The 24,526-nt window shown below is 38.0% G+C and overlaps 1 protein-coding gene across 1 annotated transcript in view; it reads left to right on the plus strand.

Annotated features, from left to right (window-relative positions):
- Window positions 1–24,526, plus strand: part of HEATR5A (HEAT repeat containing 5A) — a 123,923-nt gene that overhangs the window by 67,437 nt on the left and 31,960 nt on the right. The window contains exons 17-24 of the mRNA XM_017895867.1: window positions 2,179–2,284; window positions 2,942–3,132; window positions 4,997–5,156; window positions 7,610–7,799; window positions 8,764–8,933; window positions 15,169–15,307; window positions 21,491–21,670; window positions 23,967–24,206. Of these exons, the coding sequence (XP_017751356.1) occupies window positions 2,179–2,284; window positions 2,942–3,132; window positions 4,997–5,156; window positions 7,610–7,799; window positions 8,764–8,933; window positions 15,169–15,307; window positions 21,491–21,670; window positions 23,967–24,206 (1,376 nt within the window). The remainder of the gene's footprint in view (window positions 1–2,178; window positions 2,285–2,941; window positions 3,133–4,996; window positions 5,157–7,609; window positions 7,800–8,763; window positions 8,934–15,168; window positions 15,308–21,490; window positions 21,671–23,966; window positions 24,207–24,526) is intronic.

The raw sequence follows: 24,526 nt of genomic DNA on the forward strand, positions 1-24,526 counted from the left end.
GTACAGTGGTGGATCTCAGCTCACTGCAGCCTCCACTCTTGGCTCAAGCAGTTCTCCTGCCTCAGCCTCTCAAGTAGCTGGGACTACAGGCATGCGCCACCATGCCTAGCTAGTTTTTGTATTTTTAATAGAGATGGGGTTTCACCATGTTGTCCAGGCTGGTCTCAAACTCCTGATGTCAGGTGATCTGCCTACCTTGGCCTCCTAAAGTGCTGGGATTATAGGTGTTTGCCGTTGCACCTGGCCTTTATTACATTTTATAAGTTGATTTTATACATACTGCTTTCCCCAACCCATATGACGTACAAATAGCTTCATACCTTCCTTTTTACTCTTTTAACTCCTTGTACAATTAGATTTTTTAAAGGCACGATCCCCATGTCTATTCTGATTTGATAACAAAATTGCCATTTACAGGACAGCTTGCCTTGTAGCCTCAGTAGAATGATGGAGATCTAGTTTTAAAGGACTTCGGGATGTTATTGAAAGTACATTAAGGTCGGATAAAAGTATATCTGTATTTTCATGTTCAGCCAGTCATGCCCTGTGTTTAATTACCTGATGCTGTTGTCTTTTATGCTTGCTCAACAAGCACACCTGACTGTCTACACTACATGCCAAACACAAGTTATTAGGGAGATGAAGATAAAATTACAATCTTTACCTTTCCTGCCATCAAGATAATTTACAACTGAAGAAGTTATCTTCAGTATATTTCAGGTTTCTCATTTAAAGGAAGAAAAGAGGGAAAAGGAAGTATAGGGCATAGAAACAATGTTTTAAGAGATAAATTAATGGTAAAATGGGGTGGTTTATTTTATGGTTACATGTATTTAATCTTGACATAAGGAATTAAAACCTCTGTGCTATAAGGACATGAAATATTGTTTATATTTATCTTAATTAGAATTGTGAAAATTGGAACATTTTTCTCACCAGTAGTAGAGTGGTTGAATAAATTTTAGTACGTGTATATAATGAAATTTGGATTTAGAAACGTTATAAAAGAAGAAAAATGACCAGGCACAGTGGTTTACCCTATAATCCTAGTACTTTCAGAGACCGAGGCTGGAGGATCACTTGAACTTAGGAGTTCAAGACCAGCCTGAGCAACACAGTGAGGCCTCATCTCTTAAAAAAAAAAAAAAAAAAATTAGCAGGGTGTGGGTAATGTGTTCCTATAGTCCCAGGTACTCTGGTGGCTGAGGCTGGAGGATCACTTAAGCTCAGGAGGTCGAGGCTGCAATGAGCTATGATTGCATCTATAGCTAGCCAGAAGCAGCATAGCTCTTTGAATCCCCAACTATGCTTTGAAAATATACTTGGGACTATACTGTATGTAAAACAATTTTAACCCTTGCTTTTTTCATTTATCATTACCTTTTTAGCACTTTTCAAATCATTTTTATTCTTTTTTCTTTCTTTCTTTCTCTGAGACAGGATCTTGCTTTGTTACCCAGGTGGAGTGCAGTGGCATGATCATAGCTCACTGTAACCTTGAATTCCTGGGCTCAAGTGACCCTTCTGCTTCAGCCCCCTGGGTAACTAGGACTACAGTCATGTGCCACTATGCCTGGCTAACTTTTTAATTTTTTGTAGAATAAGAGGTCTTACTGTGTTGCCCACGCTGGTCTGGAACTCCTAGCTTCAAGCAGTCTTCCTGCCTCAAATTCTGTGAGGCTATGTGTTACATATAAATTTTTGTGGAGTTGTATCAGTATTGACTACTTTTGTTGGTATTATCTCAAATTTTAGTTTTCCAGTTATTGGAATGTACATGCTCACACTTACAATTACTGCAGTAGTTTAAAGAACCTAAAGTGTGAAGTTTAAATTGTATTGAGAGGCCAGGGGCAGTGGCTCACGCCTATAATCCCAGCACTTTGGGAGACCAAGGTGGGCAGATCACTTGAGATCAGGAGTTCAAGACCAGCCTGGCCAACATGGTGAAACTACTACTACTCTACTAAAAATACAAAAATTAGCCGGATGTGGTAGCACACACCTGTAATCCCAGCTACTTGGGAGACTGAGGTGAGAGAATCTCTTGAGCCAGGGAGATGGAGGTTGCAGTGAGCTGAGATGGTGTCAGTATGCTCTGGATGACAGAGCGAGACTCCATCTCAAAAAAAAAAAAAAAGTCTTTTTGCTTTTAAATCCTGTTATTTCTGATTGTAGGCTTCCTATATTGGAACAGCTTTTGGACAGTATAAAGCACACAAAAGGAGCTCGTCAGCAAGTGGTTCAGTTACATGTTGTTTCTTCAGTTTCTAGTTTCTTGAAGGTAATTCTATTTATTTATTTGTTTATTTATTTATTTGTTTATTTAAATGTTTGTTTCATTTTTTTAAAATTTGTGGCCAATGAAGTTTGTCGGAGGATGATGTTTTAAAATGCTCTTTTTTCCTTCATTTTCTTAATCTCCTGATGAAAAGTTTTCAGGATTTGGAATTCTCCTTTTACTTTTTGTCCACATAAAACTTGTTAGAAATCAAACCTATAATCTCTGCATAGAGCCATGCATTAACCTACCAATCCTGATATCCTGGGCCAGGGATTGATGGACTATAGCCTGTGGACCAAATCCAGCTCGTTGTTACTTATGACTTACCGTTTCTACGTACAGTTAAAATATGATAGACTTCATTAGTCGCTTATTGTGTGGACATCTCTGTTAATGTTCTTTCAAACCATTTATACCTTAATGATAATTGATTGCCATATTGCTGCCTGGAGGTTTAAAATTCTAAAGTGCTTTGTGGGAAAAAAAAAAAAGGAATTATATTTGTATTATCAGTGTGGATTTTTGTGTTCTTATTTGTTTTTAAGTAGTAATCCAAGTATGAACATATTTGGATTTGGTTATCCAGAATATACATTCCTAACTGGATATGATAATTTACTACAATTGTAAGTTTGGGTTGTTCTTTACATATTTCAGTACGTGGCTCTCTCCAAGGGATGTTTAGGTCCAGAAGAAATGAAAAGATTTGCCCTAACATTAGTTACGGGAGCCCTAGAAAGTACCAACCCCTTGCTGAGATGTGCAGCTGCAGAGGCATGGGCTAGATTAGCCCAAGTGCTTGATGATGGAGCTTTTACTGCTGGATTAGCTCAAGTTAGCTTTGACAAGTAAGTGAATTTCTTATTTAATACTCAGGGGCTATGTTTCAAAACTGGGTATAGCTTTCTGGTTTGTTGGAACTAGTAAGATCTTCATGCTGAGATTTAACTAAGAAAAATTGTCAAATGTTGACTGCTTTAAAGTAAAGGAAAGAAAATAAAAATTGGCCTGCTGATCTTGGCACGTAAAACTATTACTATTTCAGCTATAGTCTTTATATAATAAAGATCAGAATCTAAATGAGTGATATAATTGATCGTCAGTGGAATGGACTCTAGGATAGTGAAATATTTATACAGTTGTATATATGATAAGTAATAAGAACAAACTACAGGAAAAAAGACTGTAGGCTGCAGATGAGGAAACAAATGGTACTTTCATGTCTTTTTTTTTTTTTTTGAGATGAAGTCTCGCTCTGTCACTCAGGCTGGAGTGCAGTGGCGCGATCTTGGCTCCCTGCAACCTCTGCCTCCCGGGTTCAAGCAATTCTCCTGCCTCAGCCTCGCGAGTAGCTGGGATTACAGGCACATGCCACCACCCAGCTACTTTTTTTGTATTTCTTTAATAGAGACGGGGTTTCTCCATGCTGGCCAGGCTGGTCTCAAACTCCTGACCTTGTGATCCGCTCGCCTCAGCCTCCCAAAGTGCTGGGATTACAAGCGTGAGCCACCGTGCCCAGCCTGTACTTTCATTTCTATCAGTTGTATAACTTTCAATAGATTACTTAATCCTCTCAACCAGTGTTCTTCTATTCCAGGTGGTACTGCGCTACCTACTTAAGAATGTTAAAGTAAATGAGATAGTAAATATTAAAGTAATATGGGAAAAAAGCCTACAAATAAAACTTTGTGGTTGTATTATATATCTATAATAAGTTGTATTAGGAGTGGTGGTGGTAGTATTGATAGCACTTTGACCTTGGAGTCTACTGAATATGTGTGTCTGATTTGAAGTCTGGAGTCAGGTTATTAACTTGGCTCTAATCCCAACTCTACCATTTGATAGTTGATTACTTTGTGAGAGCTATTTGAGCTATTATTTTGGTTTCCTCATCTATAAACAGGAACTGATAATAGTATGAATTTCAGGGTTGTTGAGAGTATTAAAGAAGGGCTAAATATAAACCACTTGAATGAGCACACAGTAATTTCTAATAAATTCCTAATAAACATTAACTTCTCATATTTAATTTTATTTAATTTATTTTTGAGACAAGGTCTTGCTCTGTCACCCAGGTTGGAGTACAGTGGTGTGATCGTGGCTCACTGCAGCCTCGAACTCCTGGACTCCAGCAATACTCCAGCCTCAGCTTCCCAAGTGACTGGGACTACAGGCTTGTGGCACTATGCCCAGTTAATTAAAATAATTTTTTTTTTAGTAGAGACAGGGTCTCATTATGTTGCCCAGGCTGATCTCAAACTCCTGGGTTGAAGTGATCCTCCCGCCTTGGCCTCCCAAAGTGCCAAGAGTACAGGCGTGAGCACCACACCTGGCCTATTTAATTTTAAAATCAAAATTAAGTTGAAGCTCTATGAAATTGAAGTATCTCAGCATTTGAGTTTTTAAAATGTAACTTAATGATAAAATAATAATAATGTTTGTCTTAAAACCTTTTCATGTGTATATATGAAAGACATTGAAACTGTTCATACTAAACATCATTAGTGATATGAAGACATTTTGATTTCAAAATGTTTTCCTTTGCAAGATGCCTTTCGTTTACTTCAGAATTTTTTATTAGCCAAAAATATATTTCTAAATTTTGCAACTATCCATATAAAAGTTTTGCCTAAGTGACAATGTACATGCATTAGTTTTTGTGTTTTTTTCTTTTGCAGTGATTACCATTTATTTTTATTTTCATATGTACAGATTGAAATCAGCAAGGGATGTGGTTACCAGAACAGGACATTCATTGGCCTTGGGGTCCCTACATAGGTATTTAGGAGGAATAAGTTCTTCTCAACACCTAAATTCTTGTATTGGAATCCTTTATACTTTGGCACAGGACAGCACTTCTCCTGATGTGCAGGTGGGTACCTCATGTGATACTTCCCTTGAAATTCATGATTTGTAGATGATGCAGATTGTGTTTATATTGAACATTAATAATTTCTGAATATGGTTTTCCCCCCATAGTAATTGTGGAAGCTATTGTTAACCTTGATGGATTTTTAAAATTAAAATTTTCCACACTCAGAATGTCTGAAGTCAATTTCATTGTGTTTTTCTGAAAACGTACTCTGTTTCATCTTAATAATAGCACTGGGCTAGAAGTGGTGGCTCACGCCCATAATCTCACACTTTAGGATGCCGAGGCAGGTGGATTGCTTGAGCTCAGGAGTTCAAGACCAGCCTGGGCAACATGGTGAAACACTATCTCTACAAAAGATACAAAAATTAGCCGGGTATGATGGTGCGCATCTATGGTCTCAGCTACTCGGGAGGCTGAGGTGGGAGGATGGCTTGAGCCAGGGAGACAGAGGTTGCAGTAATTCCAGATTGTGCCACTACGCTCCAGCCTAAACAACAGAGCCAGACCCTATCTCAAAAAATAATAATAATACTAAATAATAATAATAGCATCTACTGTTTTAAAGAACTTAATAGGTACCAGGTGTTACGATACATTCTTCTAAGTCTCATAGTAATTCTCTTAGTCCTCGTAATAATTTATTAGGGTGTATAGCCCATTATGGGGAAATAAAACTGAGGCTTAAGAAGCTAAGCAACTTGCTCACAACTGAAAAGCTAATAAATCATGGAATCAGATCAAGAACACAAGTCATGGACTCCAAATTCCTGTTCTTAACCACTTTATCATATCGTTGTGCATATCTTACCCATTTCTGTCAATAAAATCATCATTCTCCTATCTTAATGAAATATGGAATGATTTTTATTTCTCCTGTTCTTTTACTCCCCTTCTGTCATCTTGTCTGCCTCCCTTATTAATGTGTGCCGAATTACTGTCATAGCCTCCTAATTCGTCACATTTTTAGTCCTTTTCTTTCCAACTCTCTCTAGATATAAGGCTAAATTCATTTTCCTAAAAGATTTTCATCTTGCCACTTCCCTGCAGAAAAGCTTGACAAAGTGCTTATCGCTTCTTGAATCAACTTCTTATTCCAGTCCCATTAACTGACCCCATAAGATGTTTTCTGTTATTACTTCAAAGTGTTCACTTCTACAGATGATTTATCCACATGTCATTCTCATGTCTACATTTACATTATTTTCTTTTTCTCTTCTCTCCTTACATGCCTGTTTGATATTCCACATCTTTTAGTCTTTTAAGATCCAGTATAACTACCATCTCATCAAGCTTTAATCCAGTTAGCTTTCCCTCTCTGAATTACCATGTTACTACTCGCCTCCTCCACTTCATCTAGTACTTGACTGAACTGACTTACAAGGTTTCCATTTTTCACCCGTCTTTATATATAGTACTTTTTGCTTCTGTTATATTCTTCTCTCTCTTCAACAAGTCTATTCTGAATGTGCCTAGTTTTATATTGAATACCTTTTTTGTTGATTAATTCATATACTTTCCACAGCTTCCAGTGTCATTTCTGAATTTTCTTGATTGCTGTCTCTCACCTAACAAATAGAAGCTCATTTTTGCAGTGTTTATAGTACTGTAAGCTTTCTTATGCATCCATTGATAAGAGGAATAAAACTTTTTCAGTTCATTTTCTGAAGAGAGAGCTTTTAATTTACTTCTTGTTATAGAACATTAAAACATATACAAAATTAGAAAGTATACTATAATGAATCTGTTATACCCATCACCTAACTTCAGTGGTTATCAGTATATGGCCAGTCTTTTTTCATGTAAATCATAGTGTGTGTGTGTGTGTGCGTGTGCACCTGTCATAAGTGTACATATCTATGTACAAACAGTACATTATATAACCACCACCTGAAATCAAGAAACAGCCCGTTATCAATACCCCATACACACTTCTTATACTGTCTTCTAGTTAACTACTTACCCCCACCAAGGATAACCACTATCTTAATTTGCAACAGCATAAATTTGTTTTGCCTGCTTCTGTACTTTATGTAAATGGAATCATACAACATACATTCTTTTATGTCTGGCTTTCTTCACTCAACATTATGTTCAAGAGATTTGTCCATATTGTTGAATGTAATTGTAGACTTTGTTGCATCTTTTTAAAAACTTGAATTTTCGTTCCTTCTATAGATTAAACAATAAACAGTTTTTCAACAAACTAGATTTGATTCAAGCTGTTAGCTAAAGTACTGACTATTACTTGCAATTCTTAACGATGAACTGTATCATTCTAAAATGGATGATTGCCTCTGAGTTGGAAGTCCTCCATTTCTCTTTCTGCATTAGTAGTAGCATACACATTTGCTGTTACTTTATTACTTGCTTCAACAAAAGAACAACTTAATGTATTTTATGTTTCTTAGTGCTGCTGTAATGTTTTTAATTGTTTTTCTTTGTCATTACAGACCTGGGCATTACATTCTCTATCACTGATCATTGATTCTGCTGGCCCACTCTATTATGTGCATGTGGAACCTACCCTTTCTCTTATTATAATGTTGTTGTTAAATGTGCCTCCTACTCATGCTGAAGTTCACCAAAGCCTGGGTCGCTGTTTGAATGCCCTTATTACCACGTTAGGTCCAGAGCTACAAGGTGTGCATAGCTGCTTTTGTGATGTTTCACATTAAAAATAATATACATAAAAATGAATTCAGTTCGTGGTCTGTATGCTTGGCACATGATAGGTGCTGTATGTTTTGTTAAATGAATGTATAAATGCCATTCAGCCTGATTTCTCTTACCTTGAAAAGACAGAGTACAATATTTTGACAATTACGTATCTCCTAAAGATGCCTTCCTTAACAGTTAAAATGACAGACATGAAGCAGAATCATCCAAAGAGCTCCGATCTCTCTTTAAGAAATAAATGGCTAAGTCCAATATTTCAAATATTGCAAGCTGTTCAAATTGCATAGTATTACATGATTATAATACATGAAAGTAATTCTTAATACAAGCGAGGCTAAGTTTATTGGCAATTTCTAATTCCATTTTTTATGAAAATTTGGTGTAACCTACTGATAGTCTTAGGTTCTTCTTTGCCTAATAATTTGTGTTGCAATAAACTTTTCAGATTAAGAATAACTAAAGTAGGTCAGGCGCAGTGGCTCACACCTGTAATCCTAGCACTTTGGGAAGCTGAGGCAGGTGGATCACTGGAGCTCAGGAGTTCCAGACCAGCCTAGCCAACATGGTGAAACCCTGTCTGTACTAAAAATACAAAAAATTAGCCAGGCATGGTAGTGTGCACCTGTAGTCCCAGCTACTTGGGAGGCTGAGGCAGGAGAATCACTTGAACCCGGGAGGCAGAGGTTGCTGTGAGCCAAAATGGCACCATTGCACTCTAGCCTGGGTGACAGACTGAGACTCTGTCTCAAAAAAAAAAAGAAGAATCTAAAAACCTGTCACTTAGATTATCCCTACTTTTGTAGAAGAAATTGTAAGTCACAGATTTGTAAGCTTAAAACTGGAAGTAAAATTTAAAACCTGTAATATATGTTTAAAGAGTAATGTTTTTATAGGCCAATTACTAAAAGCTTTCTACTTTTTATTTTAGGTAACAGTACTTCAATTTCTACCTTAAGGGCTTCCTGTCTACTGGGTTGTGCAGTAATGCAAGATAACCCAGACTGCCTTGTTCAAGCTCAGGCCATCTCTTGCCTTCAGCAGCTTCATATGTTTGCTCCACGACATGTCAACTTGTCTAGCCTGGTTAGCTGCCTCTGTGTGAGTATAAAATTGTAAACTAGTTTTTAGTTTCTTTTATTTATCCCAGTACATTTTATCCCAGTACACATTTTAATTATCCCAGTACACATTTTGATTATCCTCTAGACTATGTACAAAGTTATGTGTTATGTGCATAGCTATTTCCCCTCAGTTCTAGTCTTTTTGGGGAGTAGGGGGCAGCTTTCATGTAATCAGCTCCTAAATCTCTTTTATATTGATTCATTTTTCTCCCATTAATGTTGAAATTGATATTTGGAATATTCATAAATCAATAAACATATATTGGGTGCTTATAATGTCCCATGTACTATATAAATCTGTGGGACATGCAAAACTTTATGTGGTCACCTGTCTCTTTTTTTCTTCTTTTTCATCTATTCTGAGTTATTACAAAGTTCTTTGCATCCCAGATGGAGAAATAACACTTTTCCTTAGTATTCCAGCAACATATACATCAATATCTGGCTTCTAATATTGTATCTACTGAATGTAGAAAGATAAAGGCCATCAACCAGAAGTTCCTTTGAAGTGGTTCGTTGTCATTGGTTTTAAGACTTCCCCTGGCCAGGCGCAGTGACTTACGCCTGTAATCCCAGCACTTCGGGAGGCCAAGGTGGGCAGATCACCTGAGGTCAGTTTAAAACCAGCCTGGCCAACATGGCGAAACCCCGTCCCTACTCAAAATACAAAAATTAGCTGGGCATGGTGGTGGGCACCTGTAATCCCAGCTACTGGGGAGGCTGAGCCAGGAGAATCGCTTGAACCCAGGAGGTGGAGGTTGCAGTGAGCCGAGATCGTGCCATTGGCACTCTAGCCTGGGCAACAAGAGTGAAACTCCGTCTCAGGAAAAAAAAAAAAAAAAAAAGATTTACCATGTCACCAGTTTCTATCTGGACTTGCCTCAAAAATTGAGTTGCATTTGGAATTATAAATTGGCACCATTGCTTTTCAACTTTTTCTGCTCCTGCAGTGTTTATAGCACACTCCCATTAGTAACATGACTGTTGAAAACTATATAGACCTTTCATTTTCAAGCTTGAGGCAAAATATCCAGCATTTCAGAGCTTGAAAACCTTAGAATCTTAAAATCTGTCATATAGATTATCCCTACTTTTATAGAATGATGTTTGCATTATTAAAATCAATCTTCTCAATAAAAAGATAAACTGAAGACTGTAAAGTTAAATAACTTAAAATAACACATCTAGCTCACCTAAGTGGTGGCTAAATCTACATTGCAGGTTTCTGGACTCCTCCTTCAGTCCTCATTTCATTATTCCGTACTATCTTTGTAGATCTTATGGATAGATCTTATCTCAACTCTGCCACCTTCTAGCTGTGTGCCTTTAGGGAAGTCCTGTAATCTCTTCTAGCCTCAGCTACCTTGTCTGCAAAACATGAGGATTACACAAAATGCTGCTTGTAAAGGCACACATCTCAGGTGTTTAATTAGTACTCAATAATGATAGTTGCCTTTGCTGTCTTGACTTGTGTCTTCAACACACACTGTATTATTATATTAATTATTGATACTGATAGTCTTTTGAAACTATTTATTTATATATTTTTTAGAGGCAGAGTCTCAGTTTGTCATCTAGGCTGGAGTGCGGTGGTGCAATCATAGCTCACAGTAGCCTCCAACTCCTAGGCTCAAGTGATCCTCCCCCCTCAGCCTCCCAAGTAGCTAGGACTACAGGAATGTACCACCACACCTAGCTAATTTTTTTTCTTTTTTGTAGAGACAGGGTCTTGCTATGTTACCCAGGCTGGTCTTGAACTTCTGGTCTCAAGCCATCCTTCTGCCTCAGCCCCACAAAGTGCTGGGATTACAGGTGTGAGCCACCATGCCTAGCCCGATAAAACTTTAAAGAGAATGTGACTGACTTTCCGATAGAAACTTTTGTTCCTGTATTTTTTTAGATCTGGGTCAATCATTTTAGGGAAAACAGCACTTACAGGAAAAGGATTTTACCTATACCATTCAGGGACTCTTCCCCAGGAATATTACTTTTATGTTTGAAGAGCCATTCCTAAAACCAGTTATTGGAAAAATTTTTTGCTCCTTTGCATTTGATTTTTTACTCTCCATTTAAATTTAGTGATACTACCATTTTTACTTCTTGTCTTATAGAAGATTTCCATTAATTACCTTTAAAACTTCTCCTTTACCTGATACATGATTTTTTTTATTAACTAAAGTTTATTGAGAAATGAAGAGCAAGACTAACCCATTAATTCATGATGAATAAAATCTGATCAGCTGGGCACAGTGGCTCACACCTGTAGTTACAGCACTTTGGGAGGCCAAGGTAGAAGGATCATTTGAGCCCAGGAGTTCGAGACCAGCCTGGGGAACATGGTGAGACCTTGTCTCTACAAAAAATGTTAAGAAAATTATCTGGGAATGACGGTGTGCACCTGTAGTCCCATTACGACTTGGGAGGCTGAGGTGGGAGGATCACTTAAACCCAGGATGCTGAGGCAACAGTGAGCCATGATTGCGCCACTGCACTTCACCTTGAGCAATGGAGCAAGACACTGTCTCAAAAATATAAATAAATAATCTGATCAAACTTACTAAGTTTTTTCCTTTCCCAAATCAAAAAAGGGTACAATTACTGCAGGAAAAAAAAAGGCATCAAAAAAAGTTACATATGAAAAAGAACAGAGATTATTATATTATCAGACTTTTCTTTTGGGTACATTCAGAACAAGTGAGAAAATCTGAAGTAACAGTTACAAATCATATGTTAACTCATAATATTCAAGCTGTAAAATTATTTTTTAAATATACCGTCATAGTCAAAAATTATCACTGTAATATATTAATTTAGTGTCTCAATATTTTGGTTAGTAATTTATTCTGAATTTATTAGATTGAATTTATTATATTTTAGAGTATTCACCAAAGTAAGGAAACTGCATTTCATCATTAGGCAAAAATCTTACAGGAAGGAATTTTCTTCTAACTGCATGCTCTTTAACTTCCATACTGAACTTGGCCTTAGCTACACTAGCAATTCTGAATACTCTTAGTTTTAAAACTTGGCTTCTAAGAGTTAAACTATAATTAACTTCCGATGAGGTAAACCATTAACTTTGCCTCTTGCTGGACACCTGTTCATGTGAATGCAATCCAGAACACTCCTCTCACATTCATGTCTCCTTGATTGGGTTTGATACTGAAGCTTAATCAGAGATTCCAAAGAAAAACCTAAAATTAATCACATGTACGTTTTAAAATTATATATTTATGTCTTAGAGTTCTTGAGTTGACTGTTTTCAAGAACTTGGCTCAACTCATTTTGTTGGAAAATAAAATATTTGTGGCAAATTTTTAAGCTGAAGCTAAGCCAATTTGAATGATAACTATCAACATTTATATTTTAATGCTTAGCTGACTGTTGTCAAAGTCATCCTAATATTTATCTTTTGGTTTTGTCATGACTGGTGTGTCATTTGTTTTTGTGCAGGAGATCTTGTTGGATAATTCTGTGTTGGTAGGTCCCTGACCCTTGATTCCTAACTTTTTTTTAGTTTTGCGGTGCTGTTTCTTTGTGTCATTTTTTTGGTTGTAGATGTTTGTTTTCCTCTGCATCTCTTTGTTTAAGCGAACCATTAATGCTAAGTCTGGTATATGTAGCATGTTTCGTGGTGTTTATTTGATACCAATATAAGCAAATCCTTCCTAACCTTCTCCAGCTGGTGCGCTCACTCCTTGCGCTAAATTTGGTCTCCTTTTTATTTAGTATATTCATTTCAGAAAATAATTGTAGTTACAGTTTTATTTACTTTCTGTATTTTGCCTGCTTTGTTTGTTTGCCTTAAGCCACTGTATTCCTCTTCCCAATATAAATGCTGGAGAATGACATGGAGACGTTAAGCCTCCCATTTTACTTTGTGTGATAGCCTTCGATCTTTTTTCTACCAAACAAGTAAAGGGTACTTCTAAGCATGCTTTTTCTAAAAAATGTTTGACTAGCCTGAATAAATGCTGCACCTGCTTTGTATTATATGCTTGTAAAACTCCAGTTGAAATAACTAGTAGATTTATTAACTTTTCTTTAAAATTGTCTTGTGAAGTGCTTTTTTGGTCATTGTTGTTAAATACAACAGTAATCTTGGGAATGAATAAATGTAATCTTTTTATATTTTAACTTCTCTGTTATTCTAACCTGCTAACAATATAGTTTCTAAACATGGGATTACATTATACCTTGAGACTTTTCTATGAATGGCATTCCTCTCTATCCACTTTTGGGTTCATAATACAGCTTGAAGGTATAACAGAACATCCTTACAAAGCTGTTCCTGCACTTTATCCTGGGTAACAGAGTGATACCCTGTCTCAAAAAAAAAAAAAAAAAAAAAGGGCCGCTCAGTGATAGATGCACAAATTTGTTCTGTTTCTTGGCTTCTGATAAAATGTAGAATTTGGCTCTCTTTGCATGTGTTTCTTCTTGTATATTCTTTTTTTCTTTTTTTTCTTTGTTTGAGACAGTTTCATTCTGTCATCCAGGCTGGAGTGCAGTGGTGCAATCTCGGCTCACTGCAACTTCTGCCTCCCAGGTTCAAGCGATTCTCCTGCCTCAGCCTCCCCAGTAGCTGGGACTACAGGTGTGTGCCACCATGCCTGGCTAATTTTTGTATTACTAGTAGAGACAGGGCTTGAGCATGTTGGCCAGGCTGGTCTCAAACTCCTGACCTCAAGTGATCCACCTGCCTCGGCCTTCCTCAGTGTGAGCCATCATGCCCAGCCCAGGCTGGAGTGCAGAGGCATGATCTCGGCTCGCTGCGACCTCCACCTCCCAGGTTCAAGCAATTCTCCTGCCTCAGCCTCCTGAGTAGTGGGGATTACAGGCACCTGCCACCATGCCCAGCTAATTTTTTTGTATTTTTTAGCAGAGACAGGGTTTCACCATGTTGGCCAGGCTGGTTTTGAACTCCTGACCTCAAGTGATCCGCCCATCTCGGCCTCCCAAAGTGCTAGCGTTACAGACGTGAGCCACCACACCTGACACTCTTCTTATATATTCTTAATAGCTCCTACTACCTACCTTTTATTTCCTCCCAAAATTTAGCCTCTGCTCTTTACAAAACTTCACCTACCTGAGTCCTGTTTTTCCCACATATGCCATATCTAAAGATCACTATAGAATTATGACATTATTTCTCAGATTTTGCTTTGAAGATCACTACCATAATATACATGTTTATTTTGTAGACCATACCAAACTGATCTTTACTTTCATAGTTAGTACAAAATTTAAAATCTCAACTTTATTTCATATATGAAATCACTAAGAATTTTTATCCATTAACCTTCAACTTGTAACTGAAGTATATTACCAGTCTTATTTGCCATGGGTAGATACAGCCTATTGATATTTACATGGCATCTGTAAGATGTGTACATATATGTATTCTATCAATACATAAATATGTATTGATATATATAAATTTGGTATTCTGTAATGCTTGTCTCTAGAGAGCATTTTTGGTGAATGTTTTCTGCCTTTATTTGAAAATGCATTTACTTTATATGTTGTCTGATTAAAATATTATTGTTAAGAGACTACACTAATAATAACTAACATTTGCTATTTGGCAGGTACTGTGGTAAGCACTTTGCATGTTACTTTGTGTTAATGTCACAATAGCCCTGAGAGATGCAGTAGTGTTACAAATGAGGAAACTAAGGCACTCTAGAGGAGTTAAATAATTTGCCCATGGTCACACAGCTAGTAAGTGATGGATCTAGAACTCAAATTGAGACATTTTGACTCTAGAACCTCCATTTTAACCAGTATGCTGTATTGCCTGTATGGATTTGTATAAATTTCTGCTTAGAGAATGTTAAAACATTATAATATAGCTGCATGAACACAAATGTATGAACTGCAACAAAATCCTTTCCATTGTAGTTCTTTTTTTCTCTTAAAACTCTGTTTACTCATATAAATTCTGCCTTCTGACACTGCCAAAAGACTTTTGCTTAGATTTAAGAGTAGTGCATAATCTAGTACACATATTACCTATTAAGCTGTTTCTAAGTTATATCATCAGAAATATATTCTAGAATAGTTTCAAGAAGTTCCTATGTATTTATAAATTGTGTCCAGCCCACTGATGGGCTGGACAGAATCAGGAAGGGGTCCAGTGAATATCTGTTAGGCTCACTGAGTGCCAGCAAGAATTTTAGCTCTGTCATTCCTTAAATGGTATTTTTCAGGTGAATCTTTATAGCCCCTACTTGTTACTGAGAAGAGCAGTACTGGCTTGCTTACGTCAGCTTGTACAAAGAGAAGCAGCTGAAGTTTCAGAACATGCTGTTATGCTTGCTAAGGATAGCAGAGAAGAGTTGACTCCAGGTAATTCTCTTGATCAAGATTATGTCCAGCTCCAATGATTATTTTTATTTTAAATTTTCCATATATATATGAGTTTTGAAACAGTTTAAAAGTTAATGTGTCTTAAACCTGCTACAAGAAAGAATTGCTCACAGTTATTCCAACCAGTGATGTTACTGGTTTATAGCAGTGGTTCTCAAACTGGTTTTCAAACCAGCAGTGTATACCTCACCTGGGAACTTGTTAGAAATGCAGATTGGAACCCATCCCAGACCTACTGAACCAGAAATCTGGGAATATTACCTGGCAATCTGTATTTTTAAATCCATATTTTTACAGTCCCTATGTTAGTGTAGCTGTGTGCCACATAATGGCATTTTGGTCAACAACAGACTGCATATACAATAGTGGTTCCATAAGATTATAATACCATATCTTTTTTTTCTATGTTTTGATACACAAATGCTTACCATTGTGCTATAATTGCCTATAGTATCCAGTACAGTAAGTTGTTCTACAGGTTTGTAGCCTATGAGTAATAGGCTATGCCATATAGCCTATGTGTGTATAGTCTGTACCATCTAGGTTTGGGTAAGTACATTCTATGATGTTCACACGACAATGAAATTGCCTAACAACACATTCTTCATAACGTAATCCTATTAAGCCATGCATGACTGTACTAAAGTTTAAGAGCCACTGATCTAGAGCAAGTTTTTTCACAGCAGTCAAATGAAATGTGATTAGCCCTTAAATAATTTATCACACATGCCTCTGTTTGCCGCAGAATCTCACTTTCATAAAATTTATTATAGTTACGTCTGCTACAAGTTAAAGAGTTTTTAATGCCCCTTCTTTTACATTTTAGAGCTGAATTAAAGGATTTCTTAACCAGTAGGATTTAAGTGTATATCACTTCATTTTAAAACTATGATATGAATAACCTGAATTTGCATATGAATTCAAAGAAGCTACTAGCCTACAAAAATAGTAATAATAGGCCAGGCGTGGTGGCTCACACCTGTAATCTTAAGCACTTTGTTAGGCCAAGGCGAGAGGACTGTCTTAGGTCAGGAGTTCAAAAACAGTCTGGGGCCAGACACACTGGCTCATGCTTGTAATCTCAGCACTTTGGGAGGCCAAGATAGGAGGACAGCTTGAGGCCAGGAGTTCAAGACCAGCCTGGTCAACATAGTGAGACCTCATCTCTATTTTTAAATATATATATATTTTATACATATGTGTGTGTGTGTGTATATATATATATGTATTTTTTTTTTTTTGAGACGGAGTCTCGCTCTGTCACCCAGGCTGGAGTGCTGTGGCCCGATCTCAGCTCACTGCAAGCTCCGCCTCCCGGGTTCACGCCATTCTCCTGCCTCAGCCTCCTGGATAGCTGGGACTACAGGCGCCGCCACCTCGCCCGGCTAGTTTTTTGTATTTTTTAGTAGAGACGGGGTTTCACCGTGTTAGCCAGGATGGTCTCGATCTCCTGACCTCGTGATCCGCCCGTCTCGGCCTCCCAAAGTGCTGGGATTACAGGCTTGAGCCACTGCGCCCGGCCATGTATATATATTTTATATATGTGTGTGTGTGTATATATATATATAAATAACACCCTGGGCAACATGGCATGACCCCATCTCTACAAAAAATATTTTAAATTAGCCAGGTGTGGTGGTATACATCTGTAGTCCCAGCTACTAATTAATCAGAAGGCTGAGAGAAGAGAATTGCTTGAGCCCAGGAGTTTGAGGTTGCTGTGAGTTATTATGCTACCACACTGCAGCCTGGGTAACAGATCAAAACACTGACTCCAAAAAAAAACAGTAATTATCTTACACTCTGGCCAGTCGCAGTTGCTCACGCTTGTAATCCCAGTACTTCGGGAGGCCAAGGTGGGCAGATCACCTGAGGTCAGGAGTTCGAGACCAGCCTGGCCAACATGGCGAAACCCCGTCTCTACTAAAAATATAAAAAATTAGCTGTGTGTGGCGGCATGCGCCTGTAGTCCCAGCTACTTGAGAGGCTGGGGCACAAGAATTGGTTGAACCCAGGAGGGGGAGTTTGTGGTGGGCTGAAATTGCACCACTGCACTCCAGACTGGGCACCAGAGTGAGACTCTGTCTCAAAGAAAAATAATCATTTGTGTATATAGTTTTCAAAGTACTGTCATACTTTTAGAAAGTCATAAACTTCACAGAGCTTTTCAGTATCTTAAGTTTTTAGATCCATAATATATTTTACTATCAATAATCTGTGTTCTTTAAGTAACAGTTTTATTCTTACATTAAAATGTTTAGGGAGCTGAGCCAGTTGTGGTGGCGTGTACTTGTAGTCCCAGCTTCCTTAGAGGCTGAGGTGAGAAGATCACTTTAGCCCGGGAATTCAAGGCCAGCCTGAGCAACATAGTGAGACCTTGTCTCTAACAAAAACAAAAACAAATTTTTTGCTTCAACTTGCATAAATCAGCATGGCTGGGCTGCTATACAGGCATACCTATACACAATACCTAGTATTGTGGGTTTGGTTCCAGACCCTACAATTAAAGCAAGTCAGGAATTTTTTGGTTTTCCAGTGCATATCAGAATTATGTTTGTACTATACTGTAGTCTGCTAAGTGTGAAATAGCATTATGGCTAAAAAAGCAATGTACATACCTTAATTTAAAAATTCTTTATTACTAAAAAATGCTAACCATCATCTGAGCCTTCAGTGAGTCATAACATTTTTGCTGGTAGAGGGTCTTGCCTCAGTGTTGATGGCTGCTTAATCAGGGTGGCGGTTGCTAAAGGTTTGGAGTGGCTGTGGCAATTTTGGCAAATTTTTTTTTTTTTTTTTTTTTTTTTTTTTTTTTTTTTTTTTTTGAGACAGAGTATTGGTCTGTCTCCCAGGCAGGAGTGCAGTGGCGCCATCTCGGCCCAGTGCAAGCTCTGCCTCCGGGTTTCTGCCATTCTCCTGCCTCAGCCTCCCGAGTAGCTGGGACTACAGGCGCCCGCCACCACACCCGGCTAATTGTTTGTATTTTTAGTAGAGACGGGGTTTCACCATGTTAGCCAGGATGGTCTCAATCTCCTGACCTCGTGATCCACTCGCCTTGGCCTCCCAAAGTGCTGGGACTACAGGCATGAGCCACCACGCCCAGCCGGCAATTTCTTAAAATAAGACAGCAATGAAGTTTACCATATTCATTGACTTCCTTTCATGAAAGATTACTCTGTAACATGCAATGCTTTTTGATAGCATTTTACTTAGAGTAGAACTTTGAAAACTGGAATTAATTCTCTCAAACCTGCTACCACTTTATCAACTAAATTCACGTAAAATTCTGAATCCTTTGTTGTAGTTTCAACAGTGTTCACAGCATCTTCACCAGGAGTAGATTCCATCTCCAAAAACCATCTAGAATGATGAATCCTTTCCAGAGGTTTTCAGTTACTTTGCCCAGATCCATCTGTCTGTGGCAGCTGTAGCCTTACAATGTATTTTTTAAATAAGACAACTTGAAAGTTAAAATGACTCCTTAGTCTGCAGAATGGATATTGTGTTAACCGGCATGACAACGTTTATCTCCTTGTACCTCTCCATGAGAAGCTCTTGGATGACTAGGTGCATTGTCAGTGAGCAGAAATATTTTGAAAATAATCTTTTTTTTTTTTTTTCTGACCAGTAGGTCTTAACAGTAGACTTAAAATATTCAGTAAACTGTGTTGTAAACAGATATGCTATCATCCAGGCTAGATTTGGCATAATTCTTTTTTTTTTTTTTTTTTTTTTTTGAGACGGGGTCTCTCTCTGTTGCCCTGGCTAGAGTGCAGTGGCACCACCTGGGCTCACTGCAGCCTCTACTTTCCAGGCTCATGTGATCTTTCTACCTCAGCCTCTTTGGTAGCTGGGACCACAAATGAATGTCACCTCACCCAGATAAATTGTTTTGTGTGTTTTTTGTGGAGATGGGGTCTTACCATGTTACCCAGGCTGGTCTTGAACTCCTGGGCTCAAGTGATCCACCTGCCTCAGCCTCCCAAAGTGCTGGGATTACAAGTGTGAGTCACCATGCCTGGCCTGAAACCTCTTTTTTAAATAAATTACCCAGTCTTGGGTATGTCTTTATAGCAGTGTGAAAATGGCCTAATGTGAAGGACATACCCGTACATGATCACACACCTAAGAAAATCAATATTGATTTACAGCCCTCACACACATTTCCCTAGTCATCCAAAAAATGTCCTTTATGATTCCTCACCTCACCACCACCTAAATCTAAGATCCAGTTATGACTCACATTACCTTAGCCATTATATCTTTTTAGATCCCTAATCTGAAACATTTCTATCACCTCTTTCTGATCTTTGAAAGGTAATTTCTCTTTTAAAATAGCCTAATACCAACAAAACAAAACACCCACAAAGGCCAGGCACAGTGGCTCACGCCTATAATCCCAACACTTTGGGAGGCTGAGGCAGGTGGATCTGAGGTCAGGAGTTCAGGACCAGCCTGGCCAACATGGTGAAACCTCGTCTCTACAAGGTAATACAAAAAAAGTTAGCTGGGCATGGTGGCACATGCCTGTAATCCCAGCTACTGGAGAGGCTGAGGCAGGAGAATTGCTTGAACTCAGGAGGCAGAGATTGCAATGAGATTGCGCCACTGTACTCCATCCTGGGTGACAGAGCAAGACTCTGTCTCTAAAAAATAAATAAATAAAATAGAATAGCCTACTAATAATATAACCTTTCAAATCTACATACTTTCATAACTGCTAGATGAGTTAACTCTTCAAGAGAAAATGTATTTGTCCATTTGGCATTTTCAGAATTTTTTTTTTTTTTTTTTTTTTTTTTTTTTTTTTTTTTTTTTGAGACGGAGTCTCGCTCTTTCGCCCAGGCTGGAGTGCAGTGGCCGGATCTCAGCTCACTGCAAGCTCCGCCTCCCGGGTTTACGCCATTCTCCTGCCTCAGCCTCCCGAGTAGCTGGGACTACAGGCGCCCGCCACCTCGCCCGGCTAAGCATTTTCAGAATTAAAGGTAATAGTAGATGCTAGATCAAGGCTTGTATTTCCCCTTTGAGGTATTACTTTGTAGTAAGAATATTGTATAGTGATATGTGTTTATTCAGTAGTCCCAATAGCTTAGTTGTAGTAATTAAACAGTGTTTTCCATATAGTGGTTGTTTTCTGTTTGGGCTTTACTGTCACATTAATATATTTTAAAGCTTTATACCAGAATAAGGAAAACTTAATTATGTTTATTTAAAATTAGAAAATAATTATACTGGGCCAGGCGTGATGGCTCATGCCTGTAATCCTAGCACTTTGGGAGGCCTGGGTATGCGGATCACCTGAGGTCAGGAGTTCAAGACCAGCCTGACCACTGGTGAAACCTGTCTCTACTAAAAATACAAAAATTAGCAGGGCATGGTAGTGGGCACCTGTAGTCCCAGCTGTTTGGGAGGCTGAGACAGGAGAACTGCTTCAACCTGGGAGGCGGAGGTTGCAGTAAGCTGAGATCACACCGCTTCACTCCATCCTGGGTGACAGAGTAAGACTCTGTCTCAAAAGGAAAAAATAAATAAATAAGCACTGAATAAAATTTATAAATATTGAGCTGGGTGCAGTGGCTCAGACCTGTAATCCCAGCCCTTTGGGAGGCTGAGAGGGTTGGATCTCCTGAGGTCAGGAGTTCGAGACCAGCCTGGGCAATGTAGTGAAACCCATCTCTACTAAAAATACAAAAAATTAGCTGGGCGTGGTGGCAGGTGCCTGCAATTCTAGCTACTAGGGAGGCTGAGGCAGGAGAACCGCTTGAACCTGGGAGGCAGAGGTTGCAGTGAGCCGAGATCATGCCATTGCACTCCAGTCTGGGCAACAAGAGCGAAACTCCATCTCGAATTTAAAAAAAAAAGTTTTATAAGTATTGGACACTTATTTGGTAAAACTTTTTACCTGATTAAGAAAACATATTAATAATAACATATTAATACTTTTTTTGAATGACATTACATAAATTACAGCTATATAGGGTCATAAATAATCCCAGAATTCAAGTGTGAACTAAAATGGATCTCAGTAGATTAAAGCACAGTATTTGGGCTAGTTCTTTAAGATTTATTTTCATCTAGTATTTGAATAACTACTGAATGTGTGAGCTTCTGATGTAGTTTTGTTTCCTGTATTACTTAGATAGTTAATTTTCTTCTTGTCAGATGCTAACATCAGAGAAGTCGGCCTTGAGGGGGCATTATTGATCTTACTAGACAAAGAGACAGATGAGAGATTATGCCATGATATCAAAGAGACTTTAAATTACATGCTTACATCTATGGCAGTGGAAAAACTCTCCCTGTGGTTAAAACTTTGTAAAGATGTACTTGCTGCATCAGCTGGTAAGTATTGGTCATTATCAGTTAAAATAATAAAATTGAAATTTAAAAATTTACATAAAATTGTTTACCACTGAGAATTCATCAGTCTTGTCTAACTAGCTGGATTCTGATTGTCTGATTGTTGCTTTTCTTCAAATGAAGATTGTATTTCTAGTGTTTTAGAATTCTCTTTAATTTGAACAATATAAATCCAATACTTAAACCTGCTTTTTCCCTTTGGCCATCTTAGATGACTTTCCTATATAAAGCAAACTAAAAAGTAGAGTTATTTATGCTCTAAAAGGTGTGACTTGATTTATATTGTCTCCATCATTTCTTTTCATACATGCAATAAATATTTGAGACCAGGTGTGGTGGCTTACCCCTGTAATCCCAGCACTTTGGGAGGCTGAGGCAGACAGATTGCTCAAGTCCAGAAGTTTGAGACCACCCTGGGCAACGTGGAAAAACACCATCTCTACAAAAAAAAATTTTTTTTTAATTAGATGGGCCTGGTGGCTCACGCCTGTAGTCCCAGCTACGCAGGAGGCTAAGATGGGAGGATTGCTTGAGCCCAAGAGGCAGAGGTTGCAGTGAGCCAAGATCATACCACTGCACTCCAGCCTGGGCAATAAAGTGAAACCCTGTCTCTACATACATACATACATTCATACATACCCACCCTACCCCTCGCACCATATGAAATTACTTAGTCACCATAAGAGAAAATTACACAAAGTTATGACATTTTGAGCAAGCCAGTTTCACACATACAATAATGTTAATTTCAAGTAGTATTAGAAAACAGTGTTATTACCCTAATGTCTTTAGTAATACAAGATAATTGTTTATGAGAAAGTATATTTGAATATTTAAAATTCTTATCCTTGGGATAAGAGAGAAAATAAATGAGAGGAAGAAAGAAGAGAAAAACCAGTTCTTTTCTAAGAACTGTACATAATTTATCTGATTTAAGCTTTTAACCCATCCTATGCACAGGCAATTTTATTCTGTTTTATAGAAGAGAAAATAGGCCTGGAGAGGTAACCTGCCTGAGGACATAAGACAGATTCAGTCCTACACCTACATAACTTTTAAAATCCGCAAGCTTTCCACTATACTTCAGTGCTCCCAACTCAGTTGCCCAAGCCTTAGAATTTAATGTAGCTCTTATGTCTGAATTGTGTGATAGGAGAAAAGTTAAAATCAAATTCCTGGAATGTTTTGTATTCTCTCCTCTGTCTATCTTCATTCTTATTGGTCCCTCTTCCAATAATTTACACTGGCTGTTTCAACTATTACGCTATACATATTTTATTTTTCTAATTTTCTCTTCTGTTCCCCACTACTCAAAAATTGCAAGGACTTCTTTAAAAGAAAATGTCGCCTGAGCCCAGGTGTTCGAGGGTGCAGTGAGCCATGATTGTGTAACAGAGCAAGATCTTGTCTCAAAAAAAAAAGAGAAAGAAAATATGTGTGTGCATAGATAGACTGGTTACATTTTTCTGGTGTCTCACTCATCTTTTTTAAATTTTGCATTCATACTCCCTGAGCTCGCTCAATTTTATCTTGCCATTAATTCTTCATCTTCTGTGGTTTGGCTCCATACCTTCTCAGGAAAACACCTTCCAGTCTCTGTTAACTTGACCATAACTTTATTTGTGACATCTTTGGTATTCTAACATGTAAAAAAATATTGACATACAGGATAATGCAAGAAAACCAGTTTGGTTTGTTTCATAGCATTAGTTCCATTTTCAGTTGTTAAACAGTTTGTAAATTTAACAGTTAATAAGTAGAGGAGATAATTCACTACTCAGTGACTCCAGCTATCAGTACAATTTTGATACTGTAATGATAGCAATGAGTCTATCCTAAGAAAAATATTTTCAGACAATTTCAGTGGATTCAGGAACCTCCTGAAATCCATGCAAGGCTCCAGTGTTAAAACAGCCTTCCCAGTGTATCCCACCCACACGCCCTACTAGAGAATTTTGAGTCTCCTTAAGTACATCCATCTACCTGCAGGGGATTGATAATTATTTCAGTATCTACTATTGTGTTTGTTTTTTACTTTGGATATAATTTGACAGCTTTGTCATTTTGACCTGGAACAGTTGTTACAGTGTCTCCTTTAGACAACTGTAGTTGTCTGTAGTTATTAGACCTAATTATTTGATGTTATTAAAAAGATGATTGATCAGTAGCAGTTGATAATTGAGCAATTCTACTCTGAATTTGGAGTCATTTTTGTGTTCCTTTTGATATATGTATCTTTCAGTTGATTATAATTACATATGTTCTCCTTTAATAAAAGATTGTACAGCTATAACTTGTGTGGATACAATGCAAGAAGAAGAAGGAGATAAAGGGGATGATGCCTCAGTCCTGACCACCAGACATGACGAAAAATCCCATCCTTTTACCAATCCTCGATGGGCTACTAGAGTCTTTGCTGCTGAGTGTGTCTGTAGGATAATTAACCAATGTGAGAATGCTAGCAGTGCACATTTTGACATTGCTTTAGCACAAGAAATGAAAAAAAAAGATTCAAGAAGTAAGTGACATAGTGATGAAAAGACCAAATGATATGTGTAAAAATGCTGTATGCTTATGGTTTTATTATTTTAAAAATGAAACTAGCCGGACACAATGGCTCATACCTATAATCCCAACACTTTGAGGGGCTGAGGCAGGAGGATCACTTGAGCCCAGGAGTTTGAAACTAGCCTGGGCAATAATGAAATGTTGTCTCTGTTAAAAAAATTTTTTTAATTAGTGGGGCATGGTGGCATGTGCTGATAGTTCCAGCTACTCGGGAGGCTGAGGCAGGAGGATCACTTGAGCTCAGGAGTTTGAGCTTGTAGTAAGCTGTGA

Source organism: Rhinopithecus bieti, unplaced genomic scaffold (assembly GCF_001698545.2).
Source record: "Rhinopithecus bieti isolate Rb0 unplaced genomic scaffold, ASM169854v2 scaffold_21703, whole genome shotgun sequence".
Lineage (NCBI taxonomy): Eukaryota > Metazoa > Chordata > Mammalia > Primates > Cercopithecidae > Rhinopithecus > Rhinopithecus bieti.